The following is a 17,939-nucleotide window of genomic DNA, read 5'->3' on the forward strand; positions in this document are numbered from 1 at the left end:
CCCTCCTTTGCTGACTTGGTGTGATTTAAAGGCATCCCCTCAAGTTGCCAGATGCTGACTTATATGTCTCAGCACTGACTTCAGTGGTGATGCAGCTGCTCCCGGGGAACAGGCACAACCCCGTATCTGTGCTCAGCCTGCCAGCTCCTATCTCATGTTCTAAAGAACACAGCCTTTCAGTCACAGGGAATCAGGTACATTTATGGCTCAGACTAAGCATCCTAATTTTGTCTGAAAAGTGTGGCTGAAATAATGGCCAAGTCTAACTGTTGAGTGTGGAGGGAGATGAGGCCGTCCAACTCCTGTTAAATTCTAGGCTGGCTGCTCGTGCCAGAAGAATGTGAATAACCAATGAAAAAACAACTGGCATCACTAGCCGATGTCCTAAGGAATGGGGGACTTTCCATCTAGAAGCTTTGCTCTAACTGGTACTGTGCCTGGCAGACCTTGAATTCTAAAAGCCAGAGAAAGAGGGAAGCTGTCACTCAAGAATTAAAAGCTGGAGTTGACTCTCAGTGGGTCATGTGACCTTTCCTCTGACTCTTCCTCTTTGGAGAAAATGTCTTTTTTTAACTTTTGAGAAAGTGGAAGACTGAATTATTTTCCTCACGTTGCACACCAGCATCTCATACCATTTCCTACTGGGGAATGACATTCCTTCCTGCTCCTTAAGCTCTTTCTATTTGGATATATCTGTCATCAGTGCCAACAACCCTGACATGGAACTTTTCACAAACTTGCAAACCACGAGGTGTGTCTCCTTAGCTTTTCAACTTTTGGGTCCCTGTTGTAGGACTACTTGTGTCTTCTACATTTTCTGGGGTTAATTCTCATTGCAGATGGTTTCCAGAATCATTATCTTTACAGTATCACTCTGGTTTCTACAAATGCAAAGCTTTCCAGAAGTTTACAAATCGTTTTTAGAGGAGCCCTGTGTATGGTGGTCAAGGACCATGGAGATCAACTGCTCAACTGGAGCCCGGGCCCCATTCTCCAGCTCTGTGAACTTGAACAAGTTCCTTATATTCTCTTTACCTTGGTTTCCTTACCTGCAAAATGAGCAAAGAATAACCCTTATCTCAAAGATGTGTCATGAGGATTAGAGGAGTCGATACATGCATAAGGCAGTTAGAACGGTACCTGGCATGCAGTCTTTGCTATGATTAAATGTAATTAGAAAAGTAATCCTGGTTTGATTTTCTTTGGAAAGGAATCCCCATCTGATGCTCCCGTTGACAAAATCAGAAAGACATTAGAACCCTATGGAGACTCTCTTCACCTGAAAATCAGTCTTTTCTCTTGCCCTTTGTCTGTTTCACCCTCATCCCTCTGTATCGGGATGTTGAAACTCTAGGGAACACCCATCACGTTTGGTGCCATGCAGCTACTAGGGCCTTGGACAGATCTGTACGTGGCCCAGAGCTGGGGCTGCGCACAGCCCTGAGGACAGCACAGGCTCCAAAGCAGCGCCGGCCACTCCCGCGAGCCCTAGGACTCCTGAAGAGATGAAGCCCGTGACTTCATCTGTCTCCATGAACGCCCACACCCCCTCCACTGCTGTGGCTTTAGTCACGTTCCAACTCCAGTCCTCCTACCTTGATGTCGCTGCTGAAGTTGTTGATTTTGTTGCAGCCTGCATTTTCCAGGTGGTAGTTAGCCCATCTCAGCAGGAGCTCCTCAGGAGAGAGTTTCATCAGGTCCTCCAGGCTCTCCCCTTCTCTCAGAAGAGCAGCCAGCGCTGAAGAAAGACAAAGAGCGAAGAAACATGAATGCAGGGGATACTTGGGGGGGATCAGTGACAAATAAATGCAGGGGATTGGGGGTGGGGGATTAGTGACAACTTAAACAGAGCCCTGCTGGGAAGGCAAAGGTATCAAGCTATCTCCCTGGGATCAAGGGCTGTATGGCCTTGCCCATGGAATAAACATCTTAGTATTATTCCCAAAAAGAGGTATAAGGTATTATGAGCCTATTTATTACCCCCATTTTGGGGGTGGAGAAGAAAGTGAAACTGTCAATTGCTCAGTCATGTCTGACTCTTTGCGATATCATGGACTGTCCATGGAATACTCCAGGCAAGACTACTGGAATGGGTAGTCATTCCCTTCTCCAGAGGATCTTCCCGACCCATGGCTCGAACCTGGGTCTCCTGCAGAATTGCAGACAGATTCTTTACCATCTGAGCCACCAGGGAAGCCTCTATGGGTGGAGAAGGCATGACACCAGTGAATGTCAGCACTATGCCTAAGAAAACGGGCAGAACTGCGGAAATAATCAAGCCTATCGACTCGGAATACTCTGCTGGGTCTGTTAGAACACATTTCATGATAGGACAACATTTTTACTTTTAAGAGATCAATTTTGTGATAACGACAATGTCCTCTTGTTTATTTTCATAGGTGTTTTATATTTCCAATGCTTACCTGCATAATGACAGCAAGTCAAAAAGTGCAATTAACTGTTTCCTCTGTGTTTCCCGGAAGAATTAAACCACTTTTGTTCAGCGAGAAGGTCTAAATTTAGCTGAGGTCATTATTTGCGAATCAATATTATTTCTAATGTGTTCTAAGTTTCCCTATTTGCTTTTTTATTCTTTATATTCTGTTTACTATAATACACTGGTTTTCAAATGGTACCCCAGAAGTCTTCCCTGGGTATTTTGATTTGGACATGTTAATAAAATGTATGTATAACTAAAGGGCAGAATCTGGCTACAGATTTCATATAAGTAGGGTCTACCCAGGAAAAATGAAAGGTAACAGTGTGCTGAGTATTGATATTTGTCAAGGTCTACTACTACTGTCCAAGGGACAGGCTGAATTGTTGAAACACTTAGGATGCTGACAGCAGATGGAGTAAGACTGACAGCTACAATATTTGGTTGAGAACTCTAAAACCCTAAATGTAATTTCCTATAATCTTGGTAAAAAAAAAGATATGGCATTTCCCCTAATCTGGTACTATCACTGCAGTATATGAATGCAAATATCTTTGTAAAATCCAAGTTTAAAATAGCCTAATTTGTTACAAAGTATCTAAAGGCAAAGTGAACTCAGAAAAGCTCTTGAGGTTGGAGTCCCAGACAGCTAGACAGAGCTACAGGTTCTAAACAAGCCTCCTTATTAGTCTGTGGTCTTTAAAAGGCATTTGCTCTGGGCAGTGTGGACAGAATGTGTCATAGTAAAATGGACTGGATTATAACTATAGTTTCAAAAACTGAAGATTCCGCGCTTGACAACTCATGACATCTTCCTCGTACAGCCTTCAACATCGGCATTAACAAAAAGTCAGGCCATTATTCACATTGGAGGCTTTGCTCGTACCTTCGTTTCTGCTGAGCTCAATGTCGGCAAATAACCCAATCTTGATGACCTGCCACAACAGTCCCAGGACCAGGTAAGGCTTCCCCTCCTTTAAGTCCTCAGCGCCGATATTAACCACGTGGCACCCGATGGCTGAGGCAGAGTTCAGAGCCAGGTTCAAATTTTCCTGAAGGAGAAAAAATAATGCAAGTTTTGTTTTTGACTTTGCAGATGCCAAATGATCATTACTGATTGGCAAAGCAAGAGTGTTTCGCTTCTGGAAAGTTCACAGGTCTAGGGGCATTGTCTTCACTAGGCTTAAATATTGGAAAAAAGCAGGAATATCTGAAAGAGAAAATCTAGCAACCTAGATACTAAGATCAGGCAGCTCACCCTGGTCAGGATGAAACTAACGAGTCTTATTTTTCACACTGCTCTGTGATGGAGCCTCCACACTCAGCATCTCCATCAGCCAGCAGTAAAGCGGCACCTTTGAGGACAGCCACTGTCTTGTCACCAGTTATTATCAATAACCCAGCTGCTGATGTAAATTGAGGTCATAAAAGAGAACACCAAAATAGCTTTTGACCTGCAGACTGGATATTGAAGGAATGAAAAAGATACAAATCAACTTCCTGGAAAAGACATGGTGGTTTTTCCAAGGATAATTTACTGAGTATCCATAATATCTAGGGTCCTTGAGTACACACAACATATATACAAATACACATATGCCTATCCACATACATACAGATTATATGTTCTTATAAACTAATAACAATCTATGTAAGGTGACACATATACAGTTGGAATAGGATCAATGGAGTTTTCAATCCAGGGTTTTCATATAGCTGACCTTGAAAGCCATGGGTCTGAGCTGCTCAGACCCACATAAGTGTATGGACCCACTGTGTATAAATATTGTGTTCATCACTCAGTCATGTCCGACTCTTTGCAACCCCGTGGACTAGGGCCCACCAGGCTCCTCAGCCCGTGGATTTCTCCAGGCAAGAATGCTGGAATGGGTTGCCATTTCCTTCTCCAATGTATAAATATAGTGAATACTATAGTACTACATGACCCATGGCTGGTCGAATCCACAGATGAAGAACCATGGTCATGGAAGAACCAAGTACAGGAAACACAGACTGTAAATAACATTCAGATTTCAGATGGAGCAGAGGGTGGACACCCCAACCCTTATGCTGTTCATGGGTCAACCGTACTATTATTCTGGGTCTGCAAAGCAGGATTTAGCAGAGGCAAGGACCTATAGAACTTGTTTTCATGAGAAATTAAAAACAAAACACAACACAGACCACCAGGGAATTTGGAAGAGCACTATCAGAAGAAAGGGCTTCCCAGGTGGCTCTGTGGTAAAGAATCTGCCTGCCAATGCAGGAGACGCAGGAGATGTGGGTTCGATCCCTGGGTGGAGAAGATCTCCTACAGTAGGCAACGGCAACCCATTCCAGTATTCTTGCCTGGGAAATCCCATGGACAGAGGAGCCTGGTGGGCTATGGTCCATGGGGTCACAAAGATTCGGGCACAACAGAATGACTAAGCACACACACACAGAACTCAAATGATAAGTAAAAAAATATGGGGTCCAGTTACGGCAAAGACTAAAATGTAACAGCAAGATTAAATATGACGTTAAGTGCCTTCATATACATTTAATCATAGTTCTTGCTTTGATCACGGCTTCCATTTTTTAAAAACACAGGGTTGCTTAAATCCAAACAGGACATAATTTATTGTTCATGATTTAAGAAGTGAGACGTGGCTTCCGAGCGAGAAGATTACAATAATGTTAAAATGCTGGAACACAGCACAGAAATGCAGCTTACTTACTCCCAGTCACTGTTCCAGTTAATCAACAAATCGAAGGCATAAAAACAAGTTATATTTATCACACTGGTGGCTGTGGCCGACACGACTGTGGAGGCTGCCGGAGCACTTCCCGTGTTCACCCCCTCACTTCTTAGAAAGGCTAATCTTTTCAGATAAAATGCTGTGTATCTGGCATCAGCTCAAAGATAAATTGCCAGGGGAAGTCTGAGTTAAAACTTCAGCCAGTGTGAATTTTATTCATAAGTGGCCAAAAAAAGTCTACCCCCAACGACTAACACTCACCAACTCCACCTACCCCCACTATATTAATAGAAGATGAAGTAAAAATGTTTTCCCCTGTGCCCACTGGTCATGACAGATGACCGACCCAAGAGCCTGGGTTGGAGGAATAATGTTTGAACATCTGAAAAGGCCCAGCTTGGCAGTGATGATGACTCATTCCTTCTAAGCACAACACTATATTAATTAAGGTAACACAGGGAAGATGTACCTGAATGGTGAAAGGGGTGAGTTTCTTTTTGTTGATTGTCCTCTCATCAATTGTGTCCGGCACTGACAGATTGATCATTTTACTGAAAGAGAAACAATGAAAGAAAGCAGGCTTCTAAATAAAAGAGCCTAATGACATGGAATTTAAATTCTAGTGATGCCGTAAGCAGATAAGACAGCACCATAATCTGCGCTACTCAATGTTCAAATATAAAATCAGTTATGCAATTTTAACTAGATTCAAACTATCTGTGGAAAAGGTTCATCCTCCTTGAAGTCCTACTAACACAGTGAAGCAAGAAATAAGGATCCTATTTCATCCATTCACCAAAAAGCTGAAAAAATATTCTGGTTCCTTTAATTAGGAAATTCTGGAGAATAGTCAAAGCAAATTCTCCATGAGTTCTTCTCTTTCTCAGTCATGAGACTTGCCCCCACCATATAAAAGATTATCCATACACAATCTGAGTGTATATAATGTCTAAATTTCTATTTGAGATCTGGTCAAACTCTATACCTTCAACATCCCAGGGACGGCAGAGCCTGGTGGGCTGCCATCTATGGGGTCGCACAGAGTTGGACACGACTGAAGTGACTTAGCAGCAGCAGCATACCTTCAACTAACCACATGATGAAATGTTTTATTATCTCCTATAATCATTAGAGTATCCCAACGTTAGAAATGTCTGCCACTTAAGTATCTAGTATATTGACCAGACATTCAAAATAAGCAATTATTAATTATGAAAAACTGATTTTATCCACTTTGCATTGGTTTAATCTACATGAGGTTATTAAAAATAAAAATTCTTTGGCCACTTCCATCTTATTTAGAGAAGTTGGGGGAAAAAAATCCAAAGGAACAACAACAAAATCAAAGAATAATAGACTTGAATGTGACTATTCCTTTTTTTTTAATAAAAGAAATCAGCATTGACATCTTTCCTAACAATTTTTAAGCAACTACCTTTTCTTGTGGTTGTTCTTTAAATATGTATTTCTACAACTTTGCCGTGTGTGTGTGTGTGTATTTTATTTATATAAAAAGCACTTTAATGAAATTTAGGCAAAACAAACCCCTAAATCATTATTTGAAAAATATGAAACTAATAGTGAACTAGAAGCTATGGGAGATGGTAGCAGAGCAGTGTGGCTTAGAAAAGAAAAAGATATCCCTGCCTTTGAAAAGCTTATAGTTGAGGCACTCTCCTGATGGTCCAGGGGCTAAGACTCCACACTCCCAATGGAGAGGGCCAGGGCTTGATCCCTGGTCAGGGAACTAGATACTGCATGCCTCAAATAAAAAGACCCTGCGTGCCCCAACTAAGATTGAAGATCCTGTGTTCTTCAACTAAGACCCAGTGTAGCCAAGTAAATAAATTTATTCTATTATAGATAAAAGTTATTGTATTTATTATTTTATTATTTAAAAATAAATAAAATTTATTTATTAAAAAGAAAAGCTTATAGTCAAATTTCAGACAAAAGATATGGGTATCAAAAGTTACGTTAACTGTCCAAAGCAGAACACTATAATGGCTCCCAGAGGACTACAAACTATATGTGCTTTAAGAATTCAGTGAAGGGAGAAATCACTAGGAGTTGGAACAGACTAGAAACCTTGGATTCATGTAGGAATCACGTAGTAAATGGATTCATGTAGGAGGAGAGGGTGGGGAAGGGCATTCTTAAAAAAGAAAATAAAAGGCAAAGCCGGAGTTGCAAGATATAAGCAGGCTGTGTATGCAGAAGAGTGTGCATGGCTGCTGGTGCAGCCAGTCACTCGTGGAACCCTTCACTGGTACCCTGGACGGGGGGCCTGAGCCATGCAGGCCTTGGGAGGTAGGACTAGGAGACTGAGGGAAGACCAGGCGATGCCTGCGGCACCCATGGAAAGAGTCAGGACCTGATCCTGTGCACTAGGTTTTTGATGTCTTTTTAACAGTTGAACTTTATAAAAATGAAATCTCACAGTGCACTCTAATAATTAAAATGCAATTGCTCTGGTCAGAGCAGAGGAAGGATGGGGGGTGGGCGGTTAAAGTCCTGCCCACTCATCCTTTCCTTCAACTCCTGAGCCCACCTGAGATGAGGCATTTCAAGCCTCCTCAATTACACCACGCCTCACGAAGACAGAGAGGCTGCCAAAGCAACAGCCACAGCGGCTCTTTCAAAGTCACCATCCTGAACTGACCGGCGGCGCTGAGAGCCTCCCGTGGAGAGAACACAGCTCTCCTCTTCCAGGCGCCCTCAGCATGTGTGCACCAAGCAGTAGCCCCTCTGCCTGAGGACTGGCGTTGGACGCTCCGATCATCATGCTGCTCTTTCCTATTCAGTTCTATGCACTCTTACGACGGGCCGTGCTCAGATGAAGAAAAATAGCATAGAACCCAAAAGTAATTGCCATTGACCTTGTGTTCCTATGGCCCTACGTTCACGTTTCTCTCTGATCTATGCCTCCCTCTCCTCCACCCGAGTGAGAGTAGTTTTATATTTCTCATTATTAGTTGCTTTTAAGAAAGAATGTGGACCATTTTTAAGTTTTTATTGAATTTGCTACAGTATTGCCTCTACTTTACATTTTGGTTTTTTGACTGAGAGGCATGTAGGATTTTAGCTCCCTGACCAGGGATTGAACCTGCACCCCCTGCACTGGAAGGGGAAGTTCTAATTGCTGGACCACCAGGGAAGTCCCATAAATTGCTTCTGAAATCAGTTTGCTCTCCTGGACCTTCCACATGAAAATCCAGAAAAGCATCAGGTCCAGCTAAGCATCAAAAGAAGTGAGCCTAAAAGGATCAACACAGCGAGTGGTGGGTATTCCAGAAAATTCTAGGGAAACTTTAGGAAGCCAAGACCAGGAGGGAGTGTTTTTTACCAAAGCACAATGCCATCTCCAACAGCACTGAAGAGATCATTGGTGTTAGGATCCATTGGGATGACGTGCCGACAATCGGGGTCATTTTCCAGGGCTTTGTTTATCCAGTTGACAAAGGCATACTTCTCTTCCTCTGCAAGTAAATGATTAAAGTGACTTATTTACAAAGTGAAAATCTGGTACAAGCAAAATCGTATACACACATGGCTGTTAGATTCTCATGCCCAGAAGAGACATTGTGAGGTTCATCTGGTCCATTATCCTATCATCTCACATTTATTGACAATAAAAAATCTCAGATGATTTGGGAAATAGGCACAGAATCTGTTTTATGTCCAGGTCATAAAACATACATATAGTAAGCAAATTTAGAAGCTATAGATATGCAAATATATGTATAAGTAAATGCAAAAATGAAGTGAAGTGAAAGTCACCCAGTCATATTCGATTCTTTGCAACTCCATGGACTGTAGCCCGCCAGGCTCCTCTGTCCATGGAATTTCCCAGGCAAGAACACTGAGGTGGGTTGCCATTTCCTATGCCCCTGTGCAGGGAATCTTCCCAACCCAGGGTTCAAACCCAGGTCTCCTGCATTGCAGGCAGATTCTTTGCTGTCTGAGCCACTATCTATTTATATATATATATGTAAATATATAAATAATTAAATGTTTATTTATATTTCTATACAATCCAAATATGAATATGGTCCAATGCTTACATGATAAAACTCAGGGTTCCGCCTCTCGCCCTGCTGCTTTCAGTGTGGGGTGATCACAGGCAATCTTTGCAATGTCTCTGAGATTCTTTATACAATTACAGGCATCTCTGCTTTCCAAAAGTTCACTTTATGCCACCTTGTTTTTGCAAAAGAGCTACATCAGTACCTGTTTTTGCTCACCACAAGAAATCCGCAGGGGATTTTTGCTTTTATGAAAAAAGGTGAAAAGTAAAAATAGTGCTCAGTATTTGTTTTGCAGAGGCAGCGGGTATCCCAGCAAGCAGAGTACCACCGCCCAGCTCCTTTCCTGGGACTATACACAGCATCCCAGCATCAAGCTGCCATCGTTCTGAACTGAGTCTGTGAGCCTCTGCCTCATCTCTGTATTCCGTGCATCCATCAGCAAGATACGACCTAAGGTAACTGCTTCTTCACTTTGCACCACTTTGGTTTACAGAAAGTTTCATAGAAACGCTGTCCTTTCAGATAGTGGGGGGAAACTGTATAATGAAAATGCTATGAAATGAAATCACTTGTGATATGATATTTCTTTCCTATCAGTAAAGCTGCCAGAAGTTACTTTAGAAATTTTAATAAAGCCTCAAGTTATGCCTTATAACCCAGCAACGTGTTTCCCAAATTGTGTGTTACTGAAAGCAGGAATGTCCCTCAGAAGAACTCTGAGTCACAGCAGTTTGGGAAACATCACACAGCATATTATTGTCTTGAAGATTCCTAATGCACATTTACAAAGCAAAAGCCTGTAAAATTTGCTGTATTTAAAAATAAAAGTCTGAACTTGGTCTTTGCCATTAAGAATGATACTTAAGTATGAGCTGATCTTTAAGATCAAACAGTGTTTTGAAGACCACAGGAATTACTGGAATTATCAGATTACTGTACTGTTTGGGCTAAAGTTTCCATGAAGGCTGATGGATGGCAGCCTTCAGAATAAATATACAATTTTCCTCCAAATCAATGAAAACACAATTATTTTTTTGGACTGCTCATCAAGAATTAAGAACCATCATGAATTCTGGAGGTAGAAGCCTTTTTGTTCCAAAGATTTACAAAGGAGTTTTGGCAGTCTTTAATATGCTTTTTAAAGTTTTTTTTTTTTTTAATTCATTTATTTATTCGGCTGCACTGAGTCTCAGTTGTGGTAGGTGGGATCTAGTTCCCTGACCAGGGATTGAACCCAGGCCCCCTGTATTAGGAATGCAGAGTCATAGCCACTGGACCACCAGGGAAGTCCTTATAATACACTTTTTAAATGCTGATGAGATTATTTGGCATTGGACCCTATCTAGAGCCAGAACTGTGGGCCCACCTATACACAGGAAGATACGCAGTAGTTAATAAACACAGGTTAACTTCTGTCTTTCTTTGCACCCTTTAGGTTTGAATGCTGAGTTTGGAATCTGTAATCACAAAAGACGTGGATCCTTTCCACATGGTTCCCTCTCCCTTTGCCCTCAGTTCATCCCAACCGTCTCTCCACCTTGCTTCCCAGCTCCCGGGCTGGGACACCTACCTGAGTACGAGTGTTGAGTGCCAACACTAGACTGCTCGGAAGTACCCCCGATCGCACAAATCCCTTCCTTCTTGTTGATAGCTTTTCTAAAGGTCTTGGCAACCTCTGTGCTTTTCAGGCCATGAAAAACCTGCAAACACATAACGTATCTTTAGAAACCTAATCTGTGATGTAGAAAACCATAAAGGAAAGAGTAAACAATACTGAAGTACGAAAGATGGGAATGTATTGCTGGTATTTCTCAAATTGAACTTCCATGTTTCAAACGCATCTCCTTGGCTTCTGCATCACACTCACCTTGATAAACTCATCAAAGCTGATCTTCCCATCCTGGTCCAGGTCACCCGTGGCCATCAGGTTTTCTGTAATTTCTCTCACCCTGTACCCAGGCAGAGGCAAGCAGGCAGCCTTGAACAAGTCATTCAGTTCACTGCAGCTGATGTACCCGTTGCCATCGGTGTCTGTAAGGCAAACGAGGAGCTGACGGCTCAGGGCAATCTGGGCTACAACACGAAGAGAGGTGAGAGAGGGCCGGATGGGAGGACGGCGGGTGGCAGAGGCAGTCGTTCAGGGGCTGTGAGCTGATCCCATGCAAAGTCAGAATCTCACAAGAGACCTGCTGCTATTATAAACGGGTATTAGCATCATTTCCAGCATCCAAGAGTCAAAATTTCATCAAAGAGGTTCTGACAACAAGCTGAAGAGACACTTACAGAAACAGATGGGAAAATAAATCACAGACTTGGAGCTACAGATTAAGAAAAAATATTCGTTGTTGTTTAGTCACTAAGTTGGAGAAGGCAATGGCTCCCCACTCCAGTACTCTTGCCTGGAAAATCCCATGGACGGAGGAGCCTGGTGGGGTGCAGTCCATGGGGTCGCTAAGAGTTGGACACGACTGGGTGACTTCACTTTCACTTTTCACTTTCACACATTGGAGAAGGAAATGGCAACCCACTCCAGTGTTCTTGCCTGGAGAATCCCAGGGACAGGGGAGCCTGGTGGGCTGCCGTCTATGGGGTCGCACAGAATCGGACACGACTGAAGCGACTTGGCAGCAGCAGCAGTCACTAAGTTATATCTGACTCTACAGAGATCCCATGAACTACAGCCTGCCAGGCTCCTCTGTCCATGGGATTCTCCAGGCAAGAATACTGGAGCGGGTTGCCATTTCCTTCTCCAGGGGATCTTCTTGACCCAGGGATCAAATCCGAATCTCTTGCATTGGTAGATGGATTCTTTACCACGGAGTCATCTGGGAAGTAAGGAATACTATAAAAACAAAGGAAATCAAAAAAAGCAGACAAGCCATAAAAGCTGAGACTTAGTGGCCACTTCCAGGAAAAGCTACAGGTGTAAAAGGACTCGTATGCCATGCTTTGATAGAGAAAGAAGTAATTTTCTTGAAGAATAGCTTTCAAAAATATTTCCCTAGCTCCTATAATCAATACCACTATATTCTTGCCCTTTCTACTATTTTGCTCATGTTACCAGTCATTGATTCTGTCCTGAAGCTACTAAAAAAGTAGAGAATTGTGTGACTTGAGGTATCAGGTTCACTTACCAACTTTGGCAAAAGCTTCTCTGAGCTCCATCATTTCTTCATCAGATACTGATCCTCTGGCCATTTTTTACTGCTTTAGGTAACAGTTCTGCAGAGAGGGGACAACACAGGGAGTGAATGATGTGCATCTTCTTAAAATATCACATCGAGAAGCAATTCTTATTTATTAAGTAAAGAAATATTTCTTTGTACCCCTTATGACTTATAATTATCTTCCCAAAAGGTAAGAAATGGACTTTTTCTTATTTTATCTTCTTCAAATTTTTAAATTTTTTATTTTATATTAGAGTTTAGTCAATTAACAACATTGTAATAGCTTCAGGTGGACAGCAAAGGAACTCAACCACACACACATATGAGTGAGTGAGGGAAAGTCGCTCAGTCACGTCCGACTCTTTGCGACCCCATGGACTGAAGCCCACCAGGCTCCTCTGTCCACGGGATTCTTCAGGCAAGGATCCTGGAGTGGGTTACCGTTCCCTTCTCCAGGGGATCTTCCCGACCCATTCTCCCCTGAAATCCCCTCCCATCCAGGCTGCCACATAGCACTGAGCAGGGCTTCCTGTGCGCCACAGGAGGTCCTTGTTGATTATCAAAGAAACAGCCTTCTTCTTAACTGGACTCCACTTTTTGGTCTCCAGAGATGGTCCTCAACATTCAGAAAACTAAGATCATGGCATCCGGTCTCATCACTTCATGGCAAATAGACGGGAAAACAATGGAAACACTAACAGACTTTATTACTTTGGGCTCCAAAATCACTGTGAATGGTGACTGCAGTCATGAAATTAAAAGACGCTTGCTCCCTGGAAGAAAAGCTATGACCAACCTAGAAAGCATATTAAAAAGCAGAGACATTACTTTGCCAACAAAGATCCATCTAGTCAAAGCTATGGTTTTTCTAGTAATCATGTATGGATGTGAGAGTTGGACTATAAAGAAGGCTGAGTGCTGAAGAATTGATGCTTTTGAACTGTGGTGTTGGAGAAGACTCTTGAGAGTCCCTTGGACTGCAAGGAGATCAAAACAGTAAAACCTGAAGGAAATCAGTCCTGAATATTCATTGGAAGGACTGATACTGAAGCTGAAACTCCAATACTTTGGCCACCTGATGCGAAGAACTGAACTCCTTGGAAAAGACCCTGATGCTGGGAAAGATTGAAGGCAGGAGGAGAAGGGGGCAACAGAGGATGAGATGGTTGGATGGCATCACCGACTCATTGGACATGAGTTTGAGTAAACTCCGGAAGTTGGTGATGGACAGGGAGGCCTGCAGTTCATGGGGTCGCAAAGAGTCGGACACGACTGAGCGACTGAACTGAACCGAACTGAAAGATGGTCCACACTATTTCTCTCCTCCCTGTGATCAGGCTGCTCCTCACGTCAGGAGATGGAGCTTATTTCCTTTCCTTGAGTCTAGGCTGACTCTGTGACTGCTGTTAGTATTTAGAGGGCTAGAGAAGCCATGTCTGGGCTGGAAACTTCTGCTTCCTGCCTTTGGGAATGCTCCCTCCTTCTGGGATGCTCATCCTTGGGATGGTCCCTCTTGGAAACCAGCTGCCATGCTCTGAGATGTCTAAGCCACAGGAAGAATGATAATTGGATGCTCTGGTTAGTGGTCCCTGCTGAGTTCCCAGGCAGCAACCAGCATCAACTGCCAACCAGCAGAGCAGGCCAGTTTGGACATTCCAGCCCATTTGAGCCCCTGGATGAACACAGTCCCAGACAACATCACAGGAAGCAGAATTGCCCAGAATTCTGATACCAAGAGAACTGAGAGATGGGTTTTAAATCCCAACATTTTGGAGTAGTTTGAACCACAGAAATATATGACAAAAACACATTTTTCACATAAATGTCATTTTTAGAGATATGTTCATTTTCATATTTCAAATGAGTATGTTTGGCCAAGTCAACAGATAACTTCAAAGTCAGTTATCAAATTTCTCTGATTATTTTAGAAAAGAGGAAGGGAATCTGATCGTCTAATAAGTCTAAAGGGAATTTGGGGGACTTTTTAGGTGTTCTCAGAAAGACTAGCGTTGGCTAAGAAACTATCCTAGTGCTGGAGTAATTTCCCTTTCCCTGGGCATGATTGCTGCCCTCTAGTGGGTAGAAAGAGAATGCAACAGAAAAAGGATTACACGCTTGTCTAGCTAACCCACTGCAGTATTCTTGCCTGGAGAATTCCACGGACAGAGGAGCCTGGCAGGCTCCATGGGGTAGCAAAGAGTCGAAACGACTAAGGGACTAACACACTAGCTAATTCACAGGCCCATGTTTCAAACAGGAGTTCCGTTAAAGCTTATGGAATTTCCCAATGGGGAGGCAATAAGCGGGGTGAGAGTGTGGAAGAAGAAGAGTTTCTATTTACATTTGGGGCATTTTAGTGAAGTTACTGATTTTAAAAAAGATTTAAAATTTGTGACAGAATGTTGCTTTAAATGGATTTCCTTTTTTATATTTGCACTTCATTTCCGCTGTACTTTTTTCTCAGTGACAACGAGCCACACAAGACAGTGAACGGTTTTAACACAAACCTGTTGGCCAAAAAAAATGCACTAGGCTAAACTTTGCAAATACACATCCCTTATTCACCAACTCTCTATACTGCCACATACATTTATCACATGCATTAGTAGTTTCGAACTTTCATTTTCCTAAGCAAACCTCTGTCAATAGAATCCTTACATGTAAACAACAATAACAAAAATAACTCTGGGGAGGGATAAATTAAGAGTATGGGATTAACAGATACACAGTACTATATATAAAATACGTACACAACAAGGATTTACTGAATAGCATGGGGAACTGTATTTAATACCTTGTAACAACCTAAAATGCAAAAGAATCTGAAAAAGAACAGACATTTATACATGTATAAAGGAATCACTGTGCCGTATGCCTGAAACTAATATAATATTGTAAATTATTATATAAAATAAATATCACCAAAATATAAATATAAAATTAAACATAAAATAATTATTATATTAAAATATAATATTGTAAATCCAAAAAAAAAAAAAAAACTCTGAAAGACTTCAGTTGAAAAAAACCCAAATGCCCCCCCCCCCTCCACTGTCCCATCTTCTTGTCACCTTACACACTGGTGGGAACTCCAAAGAGCATGATTTTAAAACTGTGGAATTATATATATTGTTATTATTTCGATTCCTTTAAATTGTGGGATTCTATATATGGTTATTATTATTATTTCCATTTTCAATATATATATATAATTGTGGAATTATATATATTGCTATTATTTCAATCTTTTATTATCAAAAGCACCTATGGTATTATTATTTACCTTATATCTACAAAGGTATTGGCCCGTTAGGTTCTCGGACAGAAGACAGAAACTGCTGAGAGCTTAACTGTGTAAGGAAATGCAATCTCAGCCACCAAAATAACTTCAGAGCCCGGCGGCACCGGTTACCTGACTTTCTTGCCTTCACTTCTCTTTCTTCCTTTTGGGCTTGTCTGTTTCTCTGTCTCCCTCCCTCCCTTCCTCCCTCCCTCCCTCCCTCCCTTCTTTTCTTTCTTCCCTTGAGGTTTGTTGTTATTGTTAGTTTCCTTTTAAAAAATCAAGCCAGGAAATCTAAGAGACATGGCTTCGATCCCTGGGTCAGGAATATTCCCCCAGAGAAGGAAGTGGCAACCCACTCCAGCACTCTTGCCTGTGGAATCCCAGGGACAGAGCAGTCTGGCGGGCTACAGTCCACGGGGTTGCAAAGAGTCGGTCATGACTGAGCGCACATGCGTATACCATGCACTTGTTCCAAACCAATCTGAGCCCAGTTATAAGGATAGACCCAAACCTAAGACCTAAACCCAATAAAATGTGATCAAGCAGAAGGAGTAATAAGCACGGGTGAAATAAGACAACGGCGAGGGAGAGCCTTAATACTTCAAACCCTGCACATTGTGAAAATCTAGTTCCAAGTTCTCTAGAGGTTAAATGCTAAAAAGGAGCTATCACTTCCATAATTCATTCTATCTACGTGAGAAAAGTCAGTTTTCTTAGGGCAGCAGAACGAAGCCCAAGAGCAGTAGCTTCACGCAAACTGAGTGAGAGGACGTTCCTGGGGTGTAGTAAACGCAAGTTCTGTGTTTCTTATAATGTCCCACAGTGAAGACTGACAGCTCAGCTACATGCATTCACACTTCGTAGAGCAGGAACCAGGAGCTCAGAGAAGTTAAGATTCATGTCTCAGACCACACAGCCAGGGAGAGGAGCATCAGGATTCCAGTGCTCCAGTCTCCTCTCCTCTCCCATGCTGTCTGTCCAGGCTGCTGTGCATTTCTCTTAGACGCTCACTTCATCCACCCATTCACTCATCCAGCAATTACTCATTAAGTATTGGCTTGGCCAAAAAGTTCGTTTGAGTTTTTCCATCTTAAAAAAAAACAGAATATGAAGTGGGTATCCAGGTGTTCTAGCTTAGGAAGCTTTTGCTTTCCTGTGTTAAGAAATCAAGGCTTCTGCTGGAAGATACCAGTGTGTAATTTTGCATACTTCACTAAATTCTTATGACTAATTTGGTTTGATTCTTCTTTATACTCTCTACCAAGAAGAGAAGGCTCTCCTCCATTATATTTTAGCAAAGTCTTTGGTAAAGGCTGGCCCTTCTTGTTTTGGGGGTGTCTTATTTCTTGGTTCACAGATGTTCACAGGGTTACTAGATAAACCGATTCACTTACAAATATTTGCGAAAGCCTACTACAAGGCAGACACTGCTCTTCATTTCAGGTGAGGGTGCTGCCCTAGCTACTCTGAAAACATGAACCAATGTTAAAGGTCAAGAGAATGAATGGGGTCTCTGAGTCTAAACTTGGCCTATCCTTTGACAGAGACTTTTAGATTTTAGAGCACGTGAGTGATTGGTGAGAAAGACGTGTAAAGAGGCAGGGAATGAGATTGCCTTTTAAGGATCAAGGGCAGGGTTGAGGAAAAACGAAAGAATTACAGCGTTGGGTGACAAAGAACATCTAAAGATCATGGTTCAGAGGACTTCCTTGGTGGTCCAGGGGTTAAGAATCCACCTTCCAACGGAGGGGATGTGGATTCCACCCCTGGTTGGAGCTCAGTTCCCATGTGCCTCACGGCCAAAAAACCAAAACACAACATAGAAACAATATTATAGCAAATTCAATAAAGACTTTAAAAATGATTCACATCAAAAAATAAAAAATAAAGATCATGGTATAGTGAAAAAAGAAAAAATACTTTAGCATAAAAATTGCAGGGCCCATTCAAATAAAAGATATAGGGAAGGAAACAGGGTTATTTTAAAACCTTCTAAAAGATTTATATAAATGGGGAGGATTAACTCAGAGAGAGGATCTCAGGGGAGGATCTCTCAGAGAGAAATCAGTCCTGAATATTCATTGGAAGGACTGATGCTGAACTGCAACTCCAATACTTTGGCCATCTGATGTGAAGAACTGACCCATTTGAAAAGACCCTGATGCTGGGAAAGATTGAAGGCAGGAGGAGAAGGGGATGACAGAGAACGAGATGGTTGGATGGCATCACCGACTCAGTGGACATGGGTCTGGGTGGACTTTGGGAGTTGTTGATAGACTGGGA

The 17,939-nt window shown here is 42.2% G+C and overlaps 1 protein-coding gene across 2 annotated transcripts in view; it reads right to left on the bottom strand.

Annotated features, from left to right (window-relative positions):
• Nucleotides 1–17,939, bottom strand: part of LCP1 (lymphocyte cytosolic protein 1) — a 94,039-nt gene that overhangs the window by 22,511 nt on the left and 53,589 nt on the right. For both annotated transcript variants that reach the window (XM_065902127.1, XM_065902126.1), the window contains exons 2-8: nucleotides 12,341–12,428; nucleotides 11,074–11,237; nucleotides 10,777–10,906; nucleotides 8,525–8,657; nucleotides 5,648–5,729; nucleotides 3,324–3,489; nucleotides 1,596–1,738 (exon numbers count right to left, since the gene is read on the bottom strand). In XM_065902127.1, coding sequence (XP_065758199.1) covers nucleotides 1,596–1,738; nucleotides 3,324–3,489; nucleotides 5,648–5,729; nucleotides 8,525–8,657; nucleotides 10,777–10,906; nucleotides 11,074–11,237; nucleotides 12,341–12,404 — 882 coding nt within the window. In that variant the 5' untranslated portion in view covers nucleotides 12,405–12,428. The remainder of the gene's footprint in view (nucleotides 1–1,595; nucleotides 1,739–3,323; nucleotides 3,490–5,647; nucleotides 5,730–8,524; nucleotides 8,658–10,776; nucleotides 10,907–11,073; nucleotides 11,238–12,340; nucleotides 12,429–17,939) is intronic.

The sequence above is a fragment of the Muntiacus reevesi genome, chromosome 11, assembly GCF_963930625.1.
Source record: "Muntiacus reevesi chromosome 11, mMunRee1.1, whole genome shotgun sequence".
Taxonomy (NCBI): Eukaryota; Metazoa; Chordata; class Mammalia; order Artiodactyla; family Cervidae; genus Muntiacus; species Muntiacus reevesi.